Source organism: Anguilla rostrata, chromosome 6, assembly GCF_018555375.3.
Source record: "Anguilla rostrata isolate EN2019 chromosome 6, ASM1855537v3, whole genome shotgun sequence".
NCBI classification, from domain to species: Eukaryota; Metazoa; Chordata; class Actinopteri; order Anguilliformes; family Anguillidae; genus Anguilla; species Anguilla rostrata.
The window spans coordinates 41,802,380-41,828,388 of NC_057938.1; the positions used below are offsets into that span (position 1 = coordinate 41,802,380).

Consider the following 26,009-nt stretch of genomic DNA (forward strand, 5'->3'; position numbering starts at 1 on the left):
TTTATTCTGGTAAGGGCCCCACGATGCCGTAAAGTGGAACTCATTTTCTGACCAAACGTCGATAACGGAATCACGTCAAATGAAACGGCGGTTGTAGAGAGTCAAGAAAACGCAAACCCGTTGCTCTCAAGGTCCAACTTTATTTAAAACCTTCTTTTTTAGTAGATCCACTTTTCTCACGCGCACATTTAAATAAATTCCATATAAAATCTGCTGTCTTGGTACGGTCGTGGTGGTGGCGGTCTTTCACGCCACCTCCTCCATGTAGTCTGCCCCCTGGCTGAGCTGCGACACGCTCAGGTCCTGAGTGAGGTCATCCAGCTGTGAGACAGAAAGGGGGAGGGGCAAACGGAGAGTGAGAACCATAACGGGGGGGGGGGGGTGCCGCGGGTGGTGACCCGCATGAAACTGATGATAGCTGCTAATTTGGGGGTACAGCCTGCAACAGACACCCCAGGAAGGCTTCAGACTCCCACACTGACGTCTCCGGGACCACACAGGCCCCCCCCCGCTTCCCTCAGTCGCAGCCTGGTCCCCACTTTCTAGAACTTTCCGGCAGACGCTGCGTGTGAACGCGGTCTGCGAGTGCGTACGATCCAATACTACGCCTCCCGCTGTGGTCGTATGAGCTGATCTCTCGGCTGAACGCCCTACTTTTTGGTTTGACCTCATTTTTTAAAGAGTATCGGTTCTGAGCTTTTCGATGCTCATGCACCACCGCGCATTGCCAAATGCAAATGAGCATCATCTGATTAAAAGATAACCGAGGCAGTCGATAGCTCCACGTGCGACCATTTCAGGTGCTGAGAACTAAATCCTGGGAGTCCAATGAAGGCCAACCTCATCAACCTGTTGCTGGCCTGTACTCAAGGAAGCACATGACCTTCAGGAGGCCTACTTCTACTTAGTACACCCCATGCTCAGGACCGGTGTGTACTTTACCAGGGACGTTCCGGGGGATCTTCTTAAACTCTACAGCCCAGTGATGTTTTCCTTTTCGCGCGGGTTAAAGCAATCCGAAGCAGGGCTTCCTGGTGGCTTCTCTGCGTTGCGTTTCAAAACCAGCTTCCCCATTCCCCCGTGTGCACACTAGGGATGTGACGGTATACCGCAAAATTCAAATGGGAAATAGTACTATCATAAACGTAACGTAATACCGTGACAGTGAATCCGGGAAAGCTTTTCACGGGGATTTTTTCAACCAGTGCCAAATGTACATAATCGCATTCAAAATGACTAAATCCGACTGCTGATTCAGGATCGGTCTTAACAATCGATCTAGATCGTATAGAGCAAAGTCATTTAAAAACACAGGTTGTGTCTTTCCAGCCAATCATTATGCTTGACGCATGGCGTGCGTGCCCCCCGCGGGGGCGAGCAGCTGCACAGCTGCCGTTCTCCCGCTCGTTCTTTCTGATGTAAAATGTAAGCTAGCTCGCTACCTACAAATTACCAGCAATGTTATTTTTTTCATTCACGTAAAAAACGAGTTAAAAAAACCAGCAAAATGAGGAGGAGTCAGGCGAAGGCAGGGGAGAGGCAAAGAGGAAGTCGGAAGGTTGATTATCATACCGTGAAATTTTCATACCGTCACATCCCTAGTGCACGCACTCCGCCTTCCTCAAACCAGGGATAGGCAACGAGGGCCATATCCGTTTTTGGACTGCAGCCCAGCTTCCGCTCTAAGTTATTATTCAGCCTTATCGCTTGCGTGACCTGAACTTTTAGCTACGTTCCCTGAGATGAACCGCAGATGGTGACTGTTCTTGCGCTCGCGTGCCTGCATCGCAGCGTTTTATTGCGGTCTACTCCAGGAGTGAATCGTTGTCGGGTGCGTAAGACCAATTAGCTGATCAGCCGGGGTAACTGGCGGCAGCTAGAACCTGCGTGCACTGGCCCCTCCAGGACTGGGGCGGCCCACCCCTGCTCTGCGCCGTCTCGCAACCCTTCACAGCGGCTAAACGGAGAGCGCCGCGATGCAGGCACGGCGGGGGGCGTGAAGCCCATCTGTGACCCGCGTGGAGCTCGGTACGAGAGCTACCTTGTCGCTTCCGTCGGGGCCCTCGATGGAGACCTCCTCGATCTCCTCCCCGATGCTCAGCTCGCTTCTCGAGTTGTCCGATCGGTGGCTGGTGCTGAGCGAGAGCAGCGGAAGGGCGAAAAAAAAAAGCCACAAGGAGTTACCGTTACTGTGTACTCTCACCACCCAAAGTCAACCAAAGGCATTGGCTTAATAGGCAGTGTGTGTACATACGTACGTATGAATGCATGCATGTATGTACTGTATACTCCAGGGGCATCCAGTCCTATTCAAAAAGGGCCGGTGTGGGTGCTGGTTTTTTGTTTTGGCCCAGCGCTGAGACACCCGATTCTACTTATCGAGGTCTTGATCGAGGACCACGGCGGTGGGCTAAAACAAGAACCTGCACCCACACCGGCCCTTTTTCGGATAAGATTGAATTGGACCCCACTGGTACACACACAAAAGAAAAAGATTATTGGTTCTAAAGCATACATACCTGTTGAAATCGTCGTCATAGTCGTTGTCTTCGTCTGCACATAAAAAACAGAAATGATTAAAAACCATCCTTTTCTTCAAACTACCACTACTTCAGGACCTATATCTAATCTACAGCTTTCTGAGAATGGGGAAGGGGGGTTAAAAATAACTCTACTCAGATATGCATTTTGCAATTGCTTGATTGCACGCACGCACACGCACACACACACACAAAAAGTCAGTAACACTGAAATCCGTGAAGGCAGTCAGACACAGCATTTCCGTGCAACGCTCAGCCAATCGCAGCGACCAGACTCCGAGCACTGCAAACCACACATCCCACTGCCGGTGGTCAGAGAGACAGCAGGAGGAAACCACAGTATCACTGTACTCCGACGGCTCAGAAACTGCGGATACAGTGGACGTACCGGACCCAAGAGCTGCGTCTCTGCTGTTCACGGCCTTCGAGTCCCTGGATCCTTTGTCTTTGTGATTACCTGCAATAGAGTATGGTGAGAAGAAGTAGCGTGAAGCGGATACACTTTGCTCTTTGTGGTCAAGTCAATTTATACAAAGCCATTGTGTTTGCATTGGGTTTGAGAAAGGGGAAAAGGTCCTTGGTTTAAACAGGTGCAGGAAGGTTCTGGAAAGTTTCTCTCTGAGGGAAAGGAGGGGGGGGTGGGGGGGGGGGGTGGGCGTACCGGTCCTCCTGTCGGGGGGGTCCCGCGGGTGCGGCTCTCCGCTCTTCAGCCGGGGGCCCTCTCTCGGGGGGGGCGGGGGGCTGCCCGCGGGTCTGCCGGGGTCGGCCCTCCTGAAACGCAGCGGGGAAAACGCGGGGTCAGGGGCGAGGAGCCGGCCTCAACGGCCACAACGCGGGCCGAGCGATCAGCCATCTCGAATTACGACGTGCTTCTCAAGCTACGATAAAATCGACTTTGATTTCATTAAGGGCCGGGGAAGCGTCGGATGTTTTTTTACGCAGAAAGCTTTCGGGCGTTCGGAAAACGGAGCCTGAAGAGCCGGCGGAAGCGTATGGAAGCCTTCCGCGAGCACCGGCGCGCCACGACTGTGCCGGATCGCAGCCCCGAACGCTCTGAACCCCCCTCGTTACGAAAGCCTTCTGGGGGCAGCCGGCGAAACGTCGCGCGGCTAGCGCGGCCCCGAATCGCTCCCCGGACGACGCCGCGCGAGGGACAAAAAGCGCAAATCTGTACTTCCGTTCCCCGAAACGCACACGACACGGGCTCCGGCGCACAGCTAGCCGCACCGCTACTTTACGGACTGAGCCGCACGCTACGCCCAGCTTTGCTAATCTGAGTCGGGCTGAAATGCTTTGTTTTAACCCGGCCGGCACGAACGCGCCGTCGAACGCACGTTTACCGAGAGGTAACGCCGTGGCGCGGCGGCCGAACCCGCGGCGTTGAAACGGTACCGAACGAAAGAGCGTTTGGACCTCGCGGGATGTGCGGGGCGGGCGCAGGGGACGGGGGACGGAGATGCCGGCCGTGGCGGACGAGGTTTGGGTTTGGGGGCCGCGAAGCGTGGGGGAGGGAGAGGGGGGATCGGGTTGGGTTTTGGGAAGGGGGGGGAGGACAGAGGAGGAGCTGAAGACTCAGGCTCACCTCCCGTCGGGCTCGGGGCTGTACCCTCCCCCGTTATCACTGTCTGAAAAGGGGTCGTCCGCGTCCGTGTCGCTGTCTACGGCCGAGAGACTGAGCCCGGAACCGCCACACACAGAGGAAGAGAGACAGAGAGAGCGAGAGAGACCAGATGTACGGGAGAGCAGAAACTGGTGAAGGAAAGACAAACATATATACTCGCACATATACACGCACAGACATATAACGCACACACACACACACACACAAACTAAAGAGGAGAGGCTTTAAATATGAATCCTGATGCAAAACTATAGCTTCTAGACACAATAAAATTGGTTACTAAACATTCTAAATGGGTCAGCAGTGATGCAAAGTCCCTTCACACTACCAATATGCGTCTGAAATGTGCCTCATTGACACTCATTAATTGGTGACTTGCTTTATTCAGAAAGTCATTGTACCACCAAAATGATCATCATCGTTTATACTTTTTTAGCCATCCTAACTACTGAAGTTATAAATTTCGCTTTCTAAATGACACAATTAGCTGGCAGCTGTCTTTTCATCTCTAAAGGGCAAAAATCTCTGATGTTAGATAGACTGGTCCTTATACCCGACTTACTGTAATGTGCAGTCCAAATTTACTGACTGCACGTGATGCACCAGTACACACTGACTGTAATGCAGTGTGAACATTTACTGACTGCATGTGATGCACAGTACACACTGACTGTAATGCACTGCACACAGACTGTAATGCAATGTGAACATTTACTGACTGCTCGTGATGTACTGCACACAGACTGTAATGCAGTGTGAACATTCACTGACTGCTTGTGATGCGCTGCACACAGACTGTAATGCAGTGTGAACATTTACTGACTGCTTGTGATGCGCTGCACACAGACTGTAATGCAGTGTGAACATTCACTGACTGCTTGTGATGCGCTGCACACAGACTGTAATGCAGTGTGAACATTCACTGACTGCTTGTGATGCGCTGCACAGACTGTAATGCAGTGTGAACATTCACTGACTGCTTGTGATGCGCTGCACAGACTGTAATGCAGTGTGAACATTTACTGACTGCTTGTGATGCGCTGCACACAGACTGTAATGCAGTGAGAACATTCACTGACTGCTTGTGATGCGCTGCACACAGACTGTAATGCAGTGTGAACATTCACTGACTGCTTGTGATGCGCTGCACAGACTGTAATGCAGTGTGAACATTTACTGACTGCTTGTGATGCGCTGCACACAGACTGTAATGCAGTGAGAACATTCACTGACTGCTTGTGATGTACTGCACACACTGACTGTAATGCACTGCACACAGACTGTAATGCAGTGCACAGACTATAATACAATGTGAACACTTACTGACTGTAATGCAGTGCACAGACTATAATACAATGTGAACACTTACTGACTGTAATGCAGTGCACAGACTATAATACAATGTGAACACTTACTGACTGTAATGCAGTGCACAGACTATAATACAATGTGAACACTTACTGACTGTAATGCAGTGCACAGACTATAATACAATGTGAATACTTACTGACTGTAATGCAGTGCACAGACTATAATACATTGTGAACACTTACTGACTGTAAAGCTCAGCACGCACATTACTGACAGTAATGCGTTGCGTGCTTGCTGTATTCACTGACACGATACAGACCGCTCGCTGAGACGGGCTGTGCGCGCACTTACTCGTTGAGGCTACTGCTCTTCCTCAACGGGGGGAGGGATCCCCGGGAGAGGCTGCTCTCCTTCGCCGGCCGGCCCGCCCTTCCGGAGAACAGAGCGCGTGCACAGACGCAGGGGGAGACAGACACACACAAGTCAGAGACAGAGCGGAACAGAGGAGAGACGCCGGCGGGGAGAGCGCACGCAGCTGAGCAGAGAAGAGACGCCAGGCGCGTCACTATCAGTTAAACATGGAAAAGGTTGTAGGACGGAGCGTAGCTCAGTGGGTAAGGAACTGGGCTTGTAACCGAAAGGACGCAGGTTCGATTCCCGGGTGAGGACACTGCCGTTGTACCCTTGAGCGAGGTACTTAACCTGCATTGCTCAGTATATATCCAGCTGTATAAATGGATACAATGTAAAAAATGCTATGTAAAAGTTGTGTAAGTCGCTCTGGATAAGTGCGTCTGCTAAATGCCTGTAATGTAATGTAACGTAACTATTAAAGAGCGCTCCGTAAAACGTTCCGCACAGGAACAAGAGGGGAGACGGAAGAAATCGGATTGGCCGGCGTTTAGCAAAACAACGCGGCGGTGGCAAACGTGCCATTTGCGCTTACCGGCTTGTAACACACTGCGAAATGGTGCATTACCTGTTTCTGTCAGCTTTGACGTTGTTATTTGACACTATCCATGTGCGTATTAAGGTGCAGGAAACTTTCTTACGGGGTATTATGGTGGACCGATAATCTATGCACGCGTGTGTGCGCGAGTATCCTGTGTATTCAGCACATGTAAACACGCGTATTAACGTGTTTGTGTTTAAACTCATTTGACACACTTGATGTGTGACACGTGCACATATTCACCAAATATTTTAACAAATCGTTCTGATGACATATTGCACCCTAAAGAGCAGAAATGTAACGTACTTACTCTTTGCGACTATTGTTGTTTTCAGAGAGACTTGCCTCTGAGTGACTTTTATCTGCCTTGGCGAGATTACTACTTCCAAATGCAGCAACGACAAGGAGGGAGAGAGAAAAAAAAATGGCTTTATTGCGATACAACAGCACCCAGTATATTGGCTAGTGTGACACTGCAAATACTCCTTTTTGATTTTAAATAAAAATAAAAACGCATCTTGAATGTGTTGAAAAACAAATCCATATTTTCATTTTATTCAAACGCCGCCACGTTTCCCCAGAGTTCCCTTGTTTTTCTGCCGTCCGTCAATTCTCGATTTCGCGCGTCGCGTTAGTCGAGAAACGCGTCGGTCGCTTACCAGCCGAACGTCTTCTTTGGTCTCGGCAGGGGGTCGTCGAAGAAGGAGTCCCCCTCGTCCTCGTCCTCCTCCACCTCCGCGTCTGCGCTCTTCCTCGGCAGGGGCGGGGCTTCGCCGTGTTTCGGCTCCCTGGACGACGCCTGCGCCGGGCCCTTGCCCTTCGTGGAGCCCAAGGTCAGGCTGGCGTCGCTGTGGCTCACCTCGACTCCCTGGACAACGCACACAGATACCAACCCTAAAGATGAACTCCACAAGCCCTTGGGAGGCCCAAAAACTCCCCAGGCCTTCATGTATTATCTTTTATCGCAATATGCAGAGAAGTTTCAGATGGAAATGAATCACTTAAAAAAAGCACCATTAAGTGTTAGTGAAGCCGAGAAGCCACCGCGTGGAAGCAGCGAGAGCTCGTGAGACCCAAAGACAGCTAGGCTATCGGCGAAGCTCCGGGTTGGGGCGTCCATGCGCGCGGTTATCACGACAGGATTAGACCCGCGTTAAAGTCAGTCGGCCAACAGCGACTATACAAACGGGCTCGTGCAGCCTCCTGACAGCACAATGGATGAGTAACAGCACCTTCGCGCCGTATGCCAAGTGAAACCAAACATCTAATCTAAAGTTGTCCGGCTGGCTGAACATGAACTGACAACAATGGCAAAGCAAAACTGTGGCATGTTGCAACCGCCACAGGCAAATTCAAAACAGGGCCACCGTATTCTCTTTTCGGGAAAGGAATTCAGACCGTCCTCTTCGACGTGACAAAAGATGAATTGTTTGTGTGCGCTTACGGTCAGTACATACAGGAAATTTTGATATCGCAGTGAACGCTTGCTGAGAAACCACGGGAACCGCCAACCACGGGAACCGCCAACGTGGTGGTCTGAGGGTAGTCTGCCCCTCACACACGCCGAACACAGCGAAGAGGCCCCGACAACAAAGCAGGAAATACAGCAGAAGGCCATCGAAGGCTAACTGCAACAAAAGTCTACAGCAAGAGCTTCCCTGTACAGACAAAGACGTGTTTGCCCGACTGTACACGAGCTCTATTTTCTCTTAGAGAGAGCTGCTGAAAGCACGTCACGGAGTATGGCAATACTGTAGAGCCATGCTTTGTAGATCCTTGATGGGAAAATAGACTTGGCTCGTGTTGTTAAAGAATTAAAAAGGAAGTGCTAGACTCCTAAAGATGAGACTGACCTTGGTTCAACGAAACTCAACCGTCAGGGAAGGAAATACAATCTGTTGCCAGACAGGTATTTTTTTTGTCGAGAGAAAATTTCCCCCTGAGTTTCAGATGTGCAAATAATTTCTTTGGTGCGATAAATGCCTGCCAACAAAAGGGTCGGACAACGGTAGAAAAATTCCCGCCGAAACGACCTCAGGCTTAATTTCAATGGCGCCATCGTGTGGAGCGCCTCGCATGATTTCCCGAGCTGGTACGTGAGCACCCCGTTGCTTAGCGGCATGCATTTACCTTGGCGCCAGCCTTCTCCTCCTCATCCTCCTCTTCCTCACTGTGTTTAAGAAATCCTTTAAATCTGGGTATCTGAGCGCAAGAACACAGTCGTGAGCCTCCTACTTCACTCAGGTCCTCGACAAACACACTCAGCAAGTAGTCCCTTAAGTAGGAAATGCTAAGCAGCACATCGGCATGGGATTACAACATGAGAAACTAGCCCTCCAAACTGGGCATGTTGATGGATTTTTATCAATTTCATCTTAACATAATTCTTATCATGTCTGTTTAGGGACCGCTTTCTTAAAAAAAAAAAAGTCCAATACAAAAAAAAGAAGAAGAACTGAAACCATTAAAACCACTAACCTCTTCATCCTTCTCAAAGACAGCATAAAAAGAAACCAAAATTATAGGTTCCCCCATTTTATTCAAACTAATTTCCTACAAACAACCTATTCAACATCTCTAGGGTACTGACAGCATATTTAAAAAAAATTTGGTTTGGCTATTTTAGGGACAATCTCTTGAGTGTAAGCAGATCTAAATAGCAGTAGGCTCACCATGTGATTTTCTAGGTTGAATTTGATCTCTTAACTCTTAACAGAGGTCTAACCTTGAGAACCTCAAGCTGCTAAACTTGAGAACCACGAAGGTTCCAAATAAACACACAACACGGATCATCTCGGTTTACAGCTAGCCACGGACAAAAGCATAATTCCACTTACATTTTGAGTAAAACTTTTTAGGGTTATGACTTTTTAAATGCAATGCTTTTTTTTAATGTAACTTAAAAGCACATTCCAAAGTTGAAGACCAGGCCGAAGTCATGCACTTAAAATGCACAGCAAATCAAAAAACATTGAAGCTGAAGATGCAAAACAATTGTCAGATGACATTTAATTAAGTTTAATTAAAAGAATGTCATCACATGCCACCGCCACCAATCAGCAGTTTAATAGCCAAGTTATCATAGGCGAACAGGTGACACGTTAGAAGTGTTATACAAATAAGCAACCTACCTTACTGGAAGGTGATGTACATATTTTCTCCTCAGAAAATTTATTTGAGGTTGGAATGATGTCCGTGACATCACTGCAGACCTTCAAGACAGAATTACACTGCATTTTATAGTCAATGATATGTGAAATGTCACTCAAGTCGCATTAATGATTCACACAATAATGAAAACGATCATGTGAATAAATGAGAGGTGACTCACCACACTTCTACACTGGATAAACAAACGTTTATACATCCCCAGAAATTCCTGGAATTCTATGGCTGTGTACACCAATTGCAAAACAGTGAAATATATTGAGTGGTTAATAAGCCATTCGAGTACTTTTTGTTTTTTTAAACTGTCACACAATAACAAGCGTTTAAAACATACTTACAGTTACTGAAGTCCTTGTCTACAGCTCTGAATTCATCTGTTAGGTATCGCTCGAGCATATTCCTTTAACAAACATATACGGAACATACAGAATACATGGAATATGAGTGGAAGAAAAGCTGGAATAGACAGTTTACCAATGTAGTGCCTGTTTATTCAAAAAGTCTTAAAGCCATTTAGACAATTTGCTAGCATATTATAGGGTCCCAGCAGAGCACGCTATGTTATATATTATGGTATATTCTGTGAAAAAAGAGACTAAGGCTCTTGCAACAACAATGGTGTGTGAAATGTCACCTAAATTGCAACAGTAATTAACATAAATACAGTTAAAATGTAAACAAATGAGAGGTGACAATTGCTAAGGGTTTCACAATGTTTCTGTAGACCTAGCCTAGTAGAGGACTGCTCGTCCTCTCTGGGCAACAGGCAGCAATGGGTTCAGTGCTTAGGCCTGGAATAAACGGTGCATCAGATCCAATTTACTCCAAATGCAAATGGACGCGTAGCCCGGTGGAGGAGCAGAAAGTCGACACGTACTTGTGGAAACCGGGGAAGAGATCGGAGAACAGCGTCCTCAGCTCATCTTTGCTTATTCCGCCACTTTTGTCCTAAAAAAAAACAAGATGAAGAATCGCTGTATGAAGACACGCCCCAACATCAGCGCTAGTACAGAACCATGATCGCTACTGTCAATATGGTCATAAAGGAGCTATTCAATAGATAACAAACTGTCAGTTTGTCCTGAAAAACATGATTTTCGGTCTGAATTTATAAAATGCAACTTCACCATGGTTTTCCTTTCTCATGTTTTAACCAATGTGATACACAAATACACCATTTGGAAAAAAAACAAAAACGTGATAACAGGACTTGGTAGCATCTCTCTCACAGTGTTGGATAACAATAACCCAGTCATAATAGAACACAGCTTTAGCACATGCCACTGATGAAGCATAATCACTCTCCGAGACTCACTGTCTGTTGTCATTGCATTTCGACTCTTTTTCCTGTCAAGCTGTGTCCGCTAATGCATGGACTGTGTTCAATGACTAATGCACAAGTCATGAGCATGGCTGAACTGACAGCTGCAGCAGTTGTGGATAAATAAATAAAAAATATATGTGCAAATCACCTTGTCATAAAAGTCAAATTTCCTCCGGGCATCAGCAATCTGCCTGGGAGATAACTCCTGAATAAACACACACGTTCCCACAGCATTATTATTTAACACATTGCAATATCACTCAGTGCATTGGTATGCATTGCATATTTTTTTTTAGCATATTTTGTGTCAAATTTATTTTCAGCCCAACCGTACAGTATATTCAACATCCCATTCCCATTTTATGTAGACACATACACGTATATCTCCTTGGTGTCGTGCAAAAAATAAATAAATAAATAAATGTGCAAAAAGTTCTATTCAAATACAGAAAAAATACATTTTGTGTTTTTGTAAAATGCACCAATATGGTTTAGTCAAATGTGGTTTATAAAAACACATCAGTTCTTATAACACATTTACTGTACATAAAGTTGAATGAGAACCATCAATGTGTAATAAAAATTAAAAAAAAGGCAAAATGTTTTTGCATAATAGGGCATATACTATATAGTAGAACCTTGGAGATACACAACTCGAGTTATGCACGGAGTGGTTAACAGGAATGAAACTAAAGCAGGTCTTACGCAGTTAGACCTTAATTAGGCCAGAAATTAACCCAGAACTGTTCATTGACTTTTTAAAAACCAGTAACCTTAAAAAAAAAGGTTAAACGCCTCACGTAATCCTACTATTTTTGATTTTTTAAAAATCAGTATTACTCATTAAAGATCATTTTTTCTGTAGTGCAGAGCCCTTGTTTGCCTCACTGCAGAAGGCCATGTGAAAGGAAATGATTTACTCGCCGAGTACAGTAAGTGAAACCGTATTAACTATGAAACAAATATGAAAAAGTAGGACAAACTTGTTTTGCACAAACTTGCTGATGAACAGGAAATACTTTTTTTTTTTTCTTCAAACAGAACTTCTTGTAATTACTGTTGTTCAATCTACTTATGACCTATATACCAGCGGAGGGACAATTATATTATACGAACAAATATAGAAAATATACAAAAATATACACAATATACAAAAGAGCTAATACTAAAGTAGTGCCATTTTTCACGTAACTCAGACCTCAGATATTTACATATTTGGACTGTCATGTACTCATTAAAAAACATGCCTTCTGAATGTGCTACGTAATATATAATGCTATATTACTGCTACTGCACGGCTCCTGTGTTCAAAAAATAATTTCCTGTGTGTTCGGGTGTATTTGAGGACTGGTGTGCTTGTGACGTTGGGGTAATAACAGATACACGGCTCTCTACCTTGGGAATAGGCACGGTTCTTTCTCCCTTGAATTAGGAATCCCCGGAGAACAGCACAGAGAACGCAGCAAGAGGGAAGGGGAAAAAAACATCAAGAGGTTAGACATTTCACTAAAGCATGCCGTGGCTTCACATTATCGGACGTAGAAATGCATTTCAACTATAGTAAATTTATATACTCTTAAAGGGCGTGCTAGATATCGTATACAGTAAACTACAAAAACCTAAATGACCATAATGGCCAAAAAACGTGCGTCTCAGCAGTTAATTGCACCCTTGTGATAATATAACCCGTCACACTGAATACAGCCAGAAAACTCTAAAATAACGTGTGCTCCACTCTCACTCGTATGGTAATTATACACATGACGATAAGCATGATTTCCGGTTTTTATGTTCAACACACCTGCAAACAACTTCCCCTTCCCCCACCTTTTTGTTTTTGATTAGTCTGGGCTTGAGAGACAAAGTGCCCCATAGGCGACTGAGAGGATGGAGAGAACGAATGAAGAATATTCACTCTCGCTGCACCGGCCACAGACTCAAAGATTCAGGCCAGCCAAAAGATTGCAGCACACCATTTCCCTGGGTTACCATATATTACAAGCGACCAGCCAGCTAAAAACCGCTAGTTCGCAGGGAATTTCCCACACCGCGCCCACACGTCTCTTTATGAAAAATGTCTGGCTCTGTCACAGAGCGTTTTTTTTTTAACCTCCACTGCGAAATTTCAGACAATCTGCAGGCCCAATTTAAACCACATGCCATGTGCCTCATTAACCGAGTGACACAAATATACTGTGTCAGTTACAAATAATTAATTGGTCACAAATATTTTGTCTGTGCACAAAAAAAAAGAAAAGAAAAGAAAACTGTCCTAAGGTTGGCCCTGTTGAAAGGCATCGTTAGCATTCAATGAATGCTGTGTTCATTTACTGTGCAGTGATCTGCATTCGAGTGAATCCTGGCAAGTACATCATCGTTATACTTGCTATTAGAACTTCATCATTCAAAGTGTGAATGAAGCTTGTAAGAGTCACATTTGTTACATCAACTCAGTTAATGTTCAGGGCAAAGCTGAGCACAAGGAAAAGCTTTACTTATTTGAAGCACTACTGAAAGCCCACGGATCTATTTCCAAATGTTCAGTCACAGGCTTGGTAAAAATGGAGAAAGATGAACACGTGAACATGAACGCTTGCAGTGATTTTCTCAGAACTGTCGAGGTGGTCGGGCTGCTGCATGCTGTAGACCTGGGCTTGCAAGTGGACCCGACCTAAACCTCTGCTGAACTAAACAACCGTAAAATGGTGCCATACTTTTTACTGCCACCGGAGGCGCCAGAGAGCAATACAGCAGGCAACGCGGTTAGCCAATAATGGTGTCAGTGTAGCTGCTGTTTTTTTTCTTCCAAATGGCCCACAGTGTCATATGTAAACAGTGTAGCCTGGCTAGGAACGAACGGACTGTGAGTGAGTCAGATGCGCGAGGGTCACCTCTGAGAACACGGAGGCTCTGTCCTTGTGCCGGCTCCTCTTCACCAGCTCCAGGAGGAGGGGCGTGCCCCTGTTACCCTCCTGCTCCGTGACGCCCAGCTCACGGGCCACCGCTTCCCGGCTCTCCAGGCCATTCAGCTGAACGGGAGGATGCAGGGTTAGCCGCAGAGCCACAGGTGCACGGACACACGCACGCGGACACAGATGCATACACGCAGGCATTATTCAAATGGAGAAAAACAAGGAACTGCCTGTGGTGGTCCTCTGCTTTTTCAGTTCCCCAATGCAGGTTTCAAATGCTTTGCACAGGTGCTGGGTTAACAATGACATATCTGACACTACACTACAGACGGTACACTCATAATTTTTGTTCTAGAACTCAGACTAAACGAAATTCCAACCGATTATGATTCCATTGCATCCTATCGGTTTGTAAAAATTCCTGCAATTTTGAATCCTGGTAAATTTTGATTGACAATAATTCATTTTGGTTTCCACAAAAAGATTTGGTTCAAGTTTGTGACTACTTGGACTTAACTGCACTTCATCAGCTATTCCAACTGATACTGATATTAATATCTAATATTACCCTTCACCCCTTTTCAGTTATAGCTGAAATAGTTACAGCTTCAACACTATATGAATGATGCTCTTTGTTGCTTGATGCCCATTAATTTTACAGGTGGCAACAACAGCAGAAAGTCAGCAGTAACACATTCGAACGTATTACATTCAGCATAAAGTACTGCATTAAATGATCAGGTACATTATTTAACACCTGAGAAAGCTGTGCTCATTGCACCCAGCCACAGAATCCCAGGTCAGTCATGCAATCACATTGCTGCAATGCGCTTGGAATCCGCACCGTAAGAAATGCATACTCACAGAGTTAATTTCTGGCTGAAAGACGGCAAGCGTGAAGTCCAAATTAAAAACCTGCAGGAAATCTGTGATGAGGCTGGCCACCAAACGTCCTACACAGGAAATAAACAGATCGTTAGTGCCGATACCACTGCACGAATCTGAAAATCTCAAAGGGCCAAACCCATATTATTGAATAGGAAACCCAAACAATTCACATTGCCATTTAATTTAGCAATAGGAAGGGCAATCGGGTATGCAAGATGGCATACTGCATTACATTTGCACAAGACACAAGCAAATATAAATAATCCTTACCATCTTTGGTATTTAGACACTTCTTTAGGCTTTCATTCACAAGTGGAGTTTTATTCTATAAGGTAAAAAAGAGAACATTGAAATATTAAATTGATTTTTAATGTGGCTAACATACCCTCTCTACAAAGCAATTCAGCACTTACAAATAATACAGTACAATACAATAAACTCTTATATAGCACTCTTCATGCGTACATCCAAGGGCGCTTTACAAACAAAAATAAAAAAATATAAATAAATAAATAAACAACCTAAGAAGTCAAAACTAAGAGGAATAGGCACATGAGAACAAGTAAGTCTTAAGATACAATTTAAAAGAACCAATTGTAGCTGATATGGCTTGGAATTGAATTCCAGAGGCATGGTGCAGCACAGCTAAAAGCTCTTCCCCCAACTGTTTTTAATCGGCAACGAGGAACCACTAAAAGTTCAGCAGTAGCTGAACGCAGGGTACGACAGGGAACGGTTCAATCAAATCCTGCAAATATGAAGGTCCAAAGCCATGCAATGCTTTGTAAGTAGTTAGCAACACTTTAAATTCAACCCAGGATTTGACAGGGAGCCAATGCAATGATTTAAGAACAGGAGTGATATGCTCTGAGCGGCGTGTGTGGGTAAGTACTCTGGCTGCTGCATTTTGTACTAATTGAAGTCGCTGTAACATAGAGTCTGGTAGGCCAGTAAACAAAGCATTGCGATAATCAAGCCTAGACATTATAAAGGCATGAACCAGCATTATGGAATCTTCCTTAGACAGGATTGGCCTCAATTTCACAATATTGCGCAGGTGGAAGTAAGATGTCTTGACTACCGAGTTAATGTGGGCATCCAGGCAAAGCTCAGGATCCATTATGACTCCCAGATTTTTTATGGTTTTTGACAGTTTAAAAGAATGGCCATCAAATGGCACATCTAAACATGGGGACTTAGTCAGACTGTGCTTGGAGCCAACCAGCAATACTTTTGTCTTTTTGGAGTTAAGTTTAAGGCAGTTTGTTGTCATCCATGCCTGGATTTCATTGAGATACTAACACAAAGCAGCAACTTCCATCTCTGGTTTCATGGGAAGTGAGCAGTATATTTGTGTGCCATCAGTGTAACAATGAAATCCAAGGTTGAACTTCTCAATAATGTCAGAAAGGGGGAGCATATACAGGCTGAACAACAGAGGCCCGAGCACAGATCCCTGTGGGACACCATACCTCACATCACCCCTTTCAGAGCATGAATCACCCAAACAAACAAATTGTTGGCAGTTTGACAAATAGGAGGAAAACCACTCAAGGGCAGTGCCTCCAATCCCTGTATGGGTGTGCATTCTCTCCAGTAAGATACTGTGATCAATGGTATCAAAAGCAGCAGAGAGACTGAAAAGAAATAAACTAGATAGCTGCCCAGTATCAGCTGATCGTAGAAGGTCATTGCTGACCCTTATCAAAGCAGTCTCAGTGCTATGCCCAGAACGGAAGCCATATTGAAACTTCTCCAACATGTCATTTCCATTGAGATAGTCTTGAAGTTGGTTTACCACAATTTGTTCTACCACTTTTGCTAGAAATGGGATGTTGGAGACTGGCCTATAGTTCCCCATTTCCTCAGGAGACAGGTGGTGTTTTTTTTAAGGAGTGGCTTAACCACAGCCAGTTTTAAGTCAGTAGGAATGCTTCCAGAATTCAACGAAGAGTTCACCATAGATGGACATCACACATGGTATTGCAGATGACGTACATATTCAGAATAAGTGTCATATTGTCATGAACCACTACCTCTACTTTGTCCTGCTCCTCCAATGCGAGAAAAACAGCAGCACGCAGTTCAGCCTACACAGCAAAATATATTTTAGAAATGCAAGTTAAACAACGACGGCAAAATACTAATGTTTACAATAGGTGTCAGCATCGACTGTAGCTAACATTACTCATTCAACAAAACTGCAAGTGGCAGAAGCCAAGAGCACGGCTATAAAAAGAACTCAGCACGAAACACCGGAACACCCTCTAGTAACAATTTCATGGCTATGATTAGGTATGGTCGTTTGCTGAATCGTTTAATTTTCAGTACTGCATAGCGTATTTATAAGCAGTGCTGGGCAAACTACCCTGAAAGCATAGTACAAACTTGCTAGCCAACAGTTACTAATTTACAAGTCGCTTGCCACTAGATACTTAAGTGCTGACGAGAGCTAGCGACCTTTAGATAATATTACATTAGCTAGGTATCCACAATTTTACAAGACAACATACAATATTCTACAAAAAAACAGCTTGTTTTCTGCAGTGTTGAGCCTAATTCAAAATAAAGCTAACTTAGCTAACTGTAGCTCATGAGAAGCAATGTTTATGTAGAGACAACTAGTCTAAACAAGGTGTTGACTGTCAAGCCGTTGCAATGCTTCTAATGCCGGCATTACACTAACTAAAAACGCTAACGTTAAGCTAGTTGACCTTTAGTAGAAACGTAGCTAGCTAACCTGTAACATTTTAATTCACTATATACAATTTATCATTAGATAACACAGCAAAACATGCAATTAGTCAACTAGCCATAGTGTAACATAGCTTTAACGTCAAACTACTATTTTAAAGCTTGATTACCGTGTTGTCAATGCTAGTTCTAGCTATGTTGCTCGCTAACTAACGTTAGCCATATCAGGCTATACTCGCTGTATAACATTTTTAAGTTCACCACCTGCGGCCTATGTTGCGGGCTAACACTAACAAAATGAAACCCGGAGTAGCATCGATCATTAATGAATCACAATTTCAAATCAACAAAGTATATTTAGAGCCATAACGTGTTCTTTCAGCACACGGCCTAGCTACCTTAATTTTATTGAGAACTCCGTTGTTTTCTAAGTTTTGAATCAGAAGATCACGTAGCTCCGTATCTTCCTCTGCTGCAGACATCTTTACCAAGACAACCAAACAAACGCCAGTAGCTATCTTGTCATTCACCACCGCACATTCGTAATGTCTAACTAGCTGGTAGATTATCTTCTTCGTCCGTTTATCAAAATCATTTTAATACGAGTAGTATATCAGAAAAAAAAAATTGACAAAATTTTCCAAAGCTTTGTTTCTTTATACATTAAAGGGGAATAGATCGTTCTGTCTCCTGATACATCTTATATAGAAAATGTCTTCGTGTTTCAATCATAGGTTTGCAGTAGGTCCTATAATGCAGAATGCAGTTGCCAAGTCTGGTAATTCACTGAAGTCTCGATCTGTATATTTTGCATTTCTGATAGGTGATAAGCAAGAATTATGCACCAAAAGCCACCTGTATTGAATATAGCATCAGTGAAGAAAAACTGATCACTCAAGTTTACAGTTCCTATCTGGCGTCTTGGATAAAAAGGTATTTATTTAATTTTATTTATTTATGTATGTAGGTTCTCCTATGTGTTTATTTTGGACAAATATTTATTTAATTATTTGCGGTATGATTGCTGATTGTTATTACACTAAAATAAACAGTATTTTAAGCATGTACTGTCCACTTATTGTCTGCATATTACAAAATAAATCAATCAAAATGTAAAAAAATTAGAATTTTTGCATGATGTCCAGTTTGCTCATCAGTAAACCTGTGGTTTTAAAAGTTTTTTTAATTTTATGTATTTTTTAAATAAATACGAATTATTTTCACATCCCAGGAATGTATTTTCCTCTTCTGTCATAATATTTGTAGAAAACAGATAAGTAAGGTGTCCATTTTTTTCTCTTGCTCTCTTTTATTTAAAATTTGTTGTTGTTGTTGTTGTTGTTGTTGTTGTTGTTGTTGTTGTTGTTGTTGTTGTTGTTGTTGTTGTTGTTGTTGTAGGTTTTAAATGTAGTAGAGTTCAAACAGTTCATAAAGATGTCCTCTAGTCAGGGGAAAGTTCCTGCTCTCATAACTTGCTCAGCTCAATGTTTTAAATCTTACAAGTGATGGAATAAGAGTTGAAACTAACAAAAGGCAGATACAACGAATGTGGTCATAATGTAACTAACACGTCTCATAAATCAGTGGCACCATCTCTCTAAAGCCACATCTTGGCTTGCCTTGGAATACAATGCAGAATAGATAATAGCTTATATCATAAATGCAAGGCTTGCACACATTGCACATATAAAGAAGAACAAATTATAACAATGGTTCAAATGGTTAATATGTAAGCATATAAAAACCGCAAAATACACAACTATTTTGTGGCAACACAATTTTTCTTTATTCAGAATAAGATGTGTCGACATCCAGCATGACAAAAATTGTACAAATTGCACCATTTAAAAATGAAATATCACAGCAACTTGTGATCTCACACAGTTATAGCAAAATTAAATTGTCAACAAATCCATGCCATGTAGTACAAAAATAAACTAAACTTCAGTTCCACAGAGAGAAAGCGAAAAAGAGAACACAATAGTTTGTACAAAATACTGTCATCATACATGAGTACTTAAATTAACTTAAAAATGTATAAGGTAGAATAAATAAACTCTGATGAATTCACAATTATTTATATGAAAATTATTCGGCATTCTAATATGTGACACCTTTAGTGATCCTTACAGTATGTTGTCACAGAAAACTTTTTGATTTGATATTACAGTATGTACCAATAGTAGACAAGCAGCAAGTTTTTGTGCTTAAAATCCCCGTTTTTCTTTGTAGCGATAACAATAATTGATTAAAAAACTGATACTACTGTAGCTATTACTCTACTGAAAGCGTTACTATATTGGCGATAAGCTACGGACACAATGCTTTGGAGAAAGGCGTGTGGAGTCATGGAAAATGCATGGGGCCCCTAAGGGAGGACAGCTAGGATAACTACATAACATGGGATTGGGCGTATGACAAGCACCTTAGCGCTAGCTCTCGAAAAAGGCAATTCTGAACATGGCAGCTACAGCTAATAGCACAACATAAATGAGGGCCATGCAGACGAGTGACTGCATCACCCCAGATTCCTCATCAGAGTTATTTGTTTTTTTAAGCCACTATCTGTGTCTGTTGGAGTGGCTTCTTTGTATTTTTTTAAAAAATACATCTGACATATTGTTTTCATAATTGTACAATGATTAGATATAAAGTGCTGTTGGGAATACTTCTCATCATAAATACTAAAATCCAGATCATTGTCTATTATCAATATAACAAGCATACTTATTGATCTAATTTTAATCATTTCACTTTTGATTTGCAGTCCCTGTAGATTCCGTCAGTGATATTGTTTAACTCCCTACAGTTAATTTTGGGGTTATTGTTCCCATTGTGAGTCAAGGGGTTCTGGTCACCTGGAAATTGCACACTTCCACTTGTTAGGATACAGCTACAGGACAAGTGCAAATAGTCTACTGGCACATATGTGGGGACAATGACCCTGTAAGTCCCACGGACTGATTACCTTCTACATATATTTACGCTTCACAAAATCCCTTTCCTTCCTCTATTACCTCTCAAGTTTCTGTAAAAGCATCAAAACATGGAAACGAAGGTGTTTCTGTGCAAAATTTTACATGAAGAAACCAACTCAAAAAGAATCCTTCATTTCTAAACTGAACATCTATGTTTCAATTTTAAAATGTTATTGTATTAAAAGATTTATATAAAAATTAATATTTTACATATAGTAAAAAGATTCATTTGTTTCCCACTATGCTTATAAATAAGAAATTGCATATACCCAAACGGTTTATGTAGATTGCATCCCTTATCTATTAATATGTGACTGAATTGTGATCATATATTGCTGATATGTTTTCTGACTTTAGCTACTGAAATTTTAAAATTGAAAAGAATAAATGCTAATGCTAATGTCTTCTAGATTATCTATTGCCATTTGACAGCACCTTCTCACTGGCTGAATGACAATGGGTATCTAACAACACAGGATGATAAAAGTGTTTGTTTCTTTTTCCTCAGAAGTCATAAAATATTCCTCTCTAGAAATTGGGATTTCCACCGGTTTCCGTGTCATGATGTTTACAACAAAACCATCATACGTCAAGTCACTTTCTTTCATGCTCATTTCAACATATTTTTAAAGCCCCACCCACCATTATCAACCACTTCTTTAACAAAAGACAAATTTTTCAAACATAGTTAAAAAATAAAGCAATTTACATCCAAGTCTTGCCATTAAACAATCTGCACACAAACATTTTAAAATTCCATAAAATACTCCAACGAGGAGACAAGATGATTAAAAAGTGGCTGCTGCATTTTTCTTCTTATTTGTTTTCATTTTTTTTCCCTCCAGGTCAGCGCATGAATCTAAAATGCTTTGTCAATAAGCATTAAAAACAACTTATGTCCTACATTATATTGTAAAAATGTGTATGCATTAGCAGCTATAAACATTACATCACATTATGTTAGCTCATATGAAAATGTACAAAACATGAATGTTTTCAAAAACTATTATGCTGTCGAGTATTTTTAAAGCAAGATCCCAAAAAATTATCTGAAGTTTTTGGATGCATAACACGTTTCTTTTCTTCTTTTTTTTTTTTTTTTTAAATAACATAAATGAATATTTAACACGGTCTCGGATACAGTACAGCAGCATTACTGAGAGACGTTCCTTTCATGATTAACCTCCTCTGCTGTACCGTCACGCTCAGTTTCAGCCACTCTGCCAGCCGCCAGCTGGGGAAGGGGGCAGGGGAAGGGAATGGGATCTAGACTTGGATTCCCTGCACCGCTTGCTTTATGCTCTCCAGGAGGACCTTGTTTTCCGGGCTCTGGTACTGGTCCTGGTGGGTGTACATGTCTGTCAAAGTGTTCACGTAAGTGTCAAAGTTTTGTTCGTTCATCGGCTCCTGTGGAACAGGATGTCGGAATTAGGATGGACAAGACAAAGGCTGTGGGTAAAGGATGAACAGACCAGACATTTTTACCAAAGGAGAGCTTAACATCTTACAAATAACATTCATGAATAAAATAGGTGGACGGATAATAAGCTGAAGACACATTAACGTTACATATCAGTCTTCTTTGAAATCAGCATTTTGCACTAGAAGGGAAAACAGTGCTAGGGAGAGGGGTGAACTGGACAGTCCGATGTCATGCAATGAAACATTCAGGAAAGAATGGTGCGGCATTCGGTCCGCCGGAGGAGCAGATTGGTCTCGGCTGCGCCGGCTGGTGGAGAGAGCACACGCACCTGGATTGCATTAACTAATCATCCCAGGTGCTGAAAGAAAGTAAAACTGAGCGGCTACGTTTCAGTTCCTCTCTTTCCAGCGGACCAGCTCCTCCTGCTTTGCAGCGGTGGTTTACTTTCATTTTGACAAACACGCGAACAAAAACTAAATAAAGAAACCCGCTCCCAGTCTCGGCCGCAAACCGTGGTGGGAAACACAGCTTTAAGCACCTGGGCTGATCAGTTAACGCAACCCAGGTGCGTGTGCTCTCTCCACCAGCCGGCGCAGCCGAGACTGATCCACTTCTCCGGCAGGCCGAATGCCACAAATGGGGTTAAACACTGTCCTAGCCCATCACATTGGGTCATGACAGCTAGACACTAATAGTTTCACTTTTTACCCAATATGTATTTTAAAGAGTTTGTATCTTCATTGTTTAAAAGCAACTTTTATTTTGGACAGCTCATTTGAGCCCACACTCAACTTGCCGCCTGTCTGTCTGTAAGACCCTAAGACTATTTTTTGCGAACAATTTTTGTTGGAATATACTTAGATCATGTGACATCTCATATTTAGCAGGCATTTAAATTATAACTGTTGGTAATAATGTTCCCAGAAATAAAGCACCTGAATGCCCAAGTCTTTTCTGCTCAAATGTACATTGGAGTCATGTGAGGTGGGGAGAAGGTCCAGTTTGGAATAATGAGGATCAAGAAACAAGAGTTCTCCACAAAACGTAAAACCAGAAGACTGCTTGTGTGTGTGCGTGTGTGAGAATACAATACATCTGTGAGTGCATGAAAGTCTGTTATGTCCCTTCTCTTGATCGTTAGGTTAAAAATTACAAAGCAAGCAAACAAAAAAATAAAAAATAAATAGATTTGCCTGATTCTCAGAACAATTTTGTAAAACTCATTTGGTTTGTATGTATTGGTAAGTGTTTTTTCAAGCAAATCATTAGCCTGTGTTTTAAATTTCCATAAAGATTTTGACATCTCTCTGAATAATTCATTAAAATCTCCAAAGAGTCTAAATCAATAGTAAGAATAATTGCCCATATTTTTCTGAAATAAAAACCTGTGCAATATTTATTTAATGTAATATAAAATGTCTAAAGTTATATTTGTGTCATCAAAACAATTTTACTACACTAGTCTAGTCTTAGGATATTCTCTACCCTCTCAAATATAAACAGCCATTCTCACTTCAGTAAATGATTCATTGCGGTGCAGTGTGGCTTAACACACACAGGCACGTTTAACAGGTGCAAAACAGAGGAAGGGCCATATGCTATCTGGCACTTCCTCTGTTCTGTCAAAAAGAGGACTTTACCCCTCACATCATTTTACAACTATTGAAAATGACATGCTCAATATGTTTTCTAGACAAAAATATTTTACTGATATCTATATCTGCTTCAAAAGCACAAGTGTCTCCACTGAAATATTCTAACCTCTAACTCCTATGTCAGATACCTTAAGTCATAGATTAGTAACCGTAACCCAGTCCGTTAGATGCAAATGAATGTGGCTCAGTCTAGTGGAGAATGTGTACACAAATATTATCCACTAGGTGGGGCTAGAGGCACTCTCAGCTGAGCCTGTCAGAAACCTCGACTAGTTGAAGGACAGTATAGAGATAGTTTACACCAGTGTGAGAACAAATTTCAATATTAACTTCAATATTAGTTCATGTTTTATGTAGCTCTTTGAGAATAAAATGTGCAGTCCTCTGGAAAAACCTGTTCCTGACTGTACTTTTGTATTTTCAGTATAAGGAATTAATTTCAATTTATGCTCTTTAAGTTTCATGGTTACTTAAGGGCAAGCAATGAGAATACTCACAATCAGATAAGACGCACAAAAAATTCATTTCCTGGGTCCACTGAATTTTAAATAAATTAATACAGTATACGATACTGAATTAAATCCTATTTTTGAGGCCATTGCCACCATCACATAACCTTGAAAAGATATGGCCATACAAATAATCATAAATGTAAAAAACACATTCTTAATTATGTTTTATTTCCTCAGTTTGTTTTATGCCGGACAAAATACGTTTGTTGGAATTATCTGATTTTGGTTGTATCTTTATGTTTTATGCTTGTAAGCTTGCAATTTTGAGACCCTGGTCCAACTAGGGTGTGGAGGATCTGTGTTTTCTCACTGATGTTCACCCGTGCTAGGCAGACACTGCGGTGTGTACATGGAAAAGGAGAATGGTTTCAAAGGAATACATGAAAGAGCACAAAATGGAGACTGGGACTATGGAAACGATGGTCTTACTCTCGGATGCGTCTGTAAACAGCTGTGATTTCTAATGGGGGCGTCTTTGTGTGGCAGCAGTTTCTACGGGGAAAGGTGTAAAGAAAATTCTATTAGCCTGCTGTACAAAAGGCGCTTTATTCACACCTGGAGATGGGGTGGGGGCAGGACACAGCCATGGACAGAGGACGATTGGTGAACTGGGCCTGTGCTTTTTTGGCTTGAACACAACAGAAAACGTGGAGAAGGACTATATTGCAAAGAAACACCTTTTCATGTTGAGTTCATAGCACATTGGGGCAATGCTGTGCAGATTCTGCAGAGACTGATTTTGATAGTATGTAAAATAATGTATATAGTGAGTAAAAAATTGCCACCCAAATCAAAATCTGCACAGAATTTTTTGATTTATTTTTCCAAAATAAAAACAGACCCCTTCAGTTTCAGTTGGGTCACATGATTGTTTTCTCATTGTCATGTGAACACAAATATTCTGATCATCAACGTAAATATATTCATCGGATGTCACATGACCACATGATACAGGACATCTGTGTTGCTATTTCTTGGGAATCAGATTGTGGAGTTGGGGGGGGGGGCATCTTCAACTTAATGCAGACAGTCAAAATAAAGCAAGCAAGTTGACCGAACAACAAAACAGAGGCAAATAAAATGACATAAAGAAGCAAATGGTGAAAGCCCAGCTTTGTCTCGGTAATAACCCCTGCAAGTGAACATAGCTCATAACACAGTTAACAGTAATGACCAGGGCCCTATTCCGTGGAGTACATTTGAGCTTTGTCCAAGGCAGCAAACACAGGCAGACAAACAGATAATGAAAAAACTCAAGACTGTCCAATCGAGAATTACATTGCATTCACCAGTTTGTTTTACATAATTAAGTATTCAATCATAACTTTTTAATTAGAACTGTTTTTTAAAATTTTGATAACAATTTGTTTTGAGGTGAGAGGTCTTGGAAGCATCGTAAAGACCGACAAAAATAGCCGTTCTTTGCTTTCCTTGGAAACCTTTTAGAAAGGTACTAACTAATACAGGTAAAATGGTTGTTCATGGAGAGTAGAAATGACAAGAGAAAGCTGGATAATGAAAACGGGTTGAAAGTGAATTTACTGTATATGTATATGCCCGCACTCAGACTTCCAAAAATGGGAAGTATGCACACCAGGCAATGCTGAGTAGCAGTGTAGCCTACTGCGTGTGCTGCAGCGCTAATCGTTGGTCATTTAATGAAAACGGGATTCTTAGAACAGTGTCCAGTTTCATTCAGTGTGGCATAGTAAAAATGGTAACTTTCATATGTTACATTATTTTCCTTGTTTTTCTTCTACTCATGACTTGGATGTGCCATGAAAATTCACGATTAGACTTTTTAAAGAATCTATGAAAAATGTAAAAAAATATTTATGTGAGCAGAATGTACTGAGGTACTGCACACTAAGGCCATAGGAGGAGAGCTCCAGGTGGAATTTCAGTCTAACTCAGTAAAATTTGCTAAATATTCAGCAGTTGGGTCCTCAGTGCGCACAGTCCCCCAAACTCCCCGCCCCGTTTCAGTTCACCTGCGCCCAGCAAGCACAACATTTTATAGCGTTGCAGGCG

General features: G+C 42.4%; 2 protein-coding genes across 22 annotated transcripts in view; both read right to left on the bottom strand.

Moving 5' to 3' along the window:
* Nucleotides 1-120: 120 nt before the first annotated feature.
* Nucleotides 121-18,093, bottom strand: cep43 (centrosomal protein 43). Of its 10 annotated transcripts, none has more exons than XM_064339759.1 (21): nt 17,809-18,068; nt 16,753-16,806; nt 14,987-15,041; nt 14,693-14,781; nt 13,808-13,945; nt 12,312-12,338; nt 11,065-11,121; nt 10,470-10,540; nt 9,931-9,992; nt 9,756-9,817; nt 9,556-9,636; nt 8,555-8,626; nt 7,084-7,292; nt 6,735-6,806; nt 5,824-5,901; nt 4,123-4,212; nt 3,202-3,311; nt 2,929-2,997; nt 2,520-2,553; nt 2,042-2,135; nt 121-321 (listed from the first exon to the last, which is right to left on the bottom strand). In XM_064339759.1, the coding sequence occupies exons 1-21, from the start codon at nt 17,890-17,892 to the stop codon at nt 247-249; spliced, it is 1,683 nt and encodes a 560-aa protein (XP_064195829.1). In that variant the 5' UTR covers nt 17,893-18,068; the 3' UTR covers nt 121-246. The 10 variants fall into 10 exon arrangements, 9 of the variants coding, with proteins under 9 accessions (XP_064195829.1, XP_064195830.1, XP_064195832.1 ...); XM_064339760.1 differs by having other exon boundaries at nt 6,735-6,803; nt 17,809-18,066; XM_064339762.1 differs by lacking the exon at nt 8,555-8,626 and having other exon boundaries at nt 17,809-18,072.
* A 1,079-nt stretch (nt 18,094-19,172) lies between these two features.
* Nucleotides 19,173-26,009, bottom strand: part of myt1la (myelin transcription factor 1-like, a) — a 73,847-nt gene continuing 67,010 nt past the window's right edge. For 10 of the 12 annotated variants that reach the window (XM_064339775.1, XM_064339774.1, XM_064339773.1 and 7 more), the window contains 2 exons: nt 24,408-24,470; nt 19,173-21,795 (listed from right to left, as the gene is read on the bottom strand). In XM_064339775.1, the coding sequence (XP_064195845.1) occupies nt 21,655-21,795; nt 24,408-24,470 (204 nt within the window). In that variant the 3' untranslated portion in view covers nt 19,173-21,654. The remainder of the gene's footprint in view (nt 21,796-24,407; nt 24,471-26,009) is intronic. The other 2 variants (XM_064339771.1, XM_064339777.1) reach the window with 1 other exon arrangement.

Bases quoted from the DNA above. Each gene is read 5' to 3' on its own strand.
- cep43 (XM_064339759.1), bottom strand. From the start codon at position 17,892: ATGTCTGCAGCAGAGGAAGATACGGAGCTACGTGATCTTCTGATTCAA. The intron at 8,627-9,555 runs GTAGGTTGCTTA...TCTTGCGCTCAG, and splicing joins GTACATCACCTTCCAGTAAG to ATACCCAGATTTAAAGGATT. The intron at 4,213-5,823 runs GTAAGTGCGCGC...TTCCGGGCTCAG, and splicing joins AAGAGCAGTAGCCTCAACGA to TCTCTCGGCCGTAGACAGCG.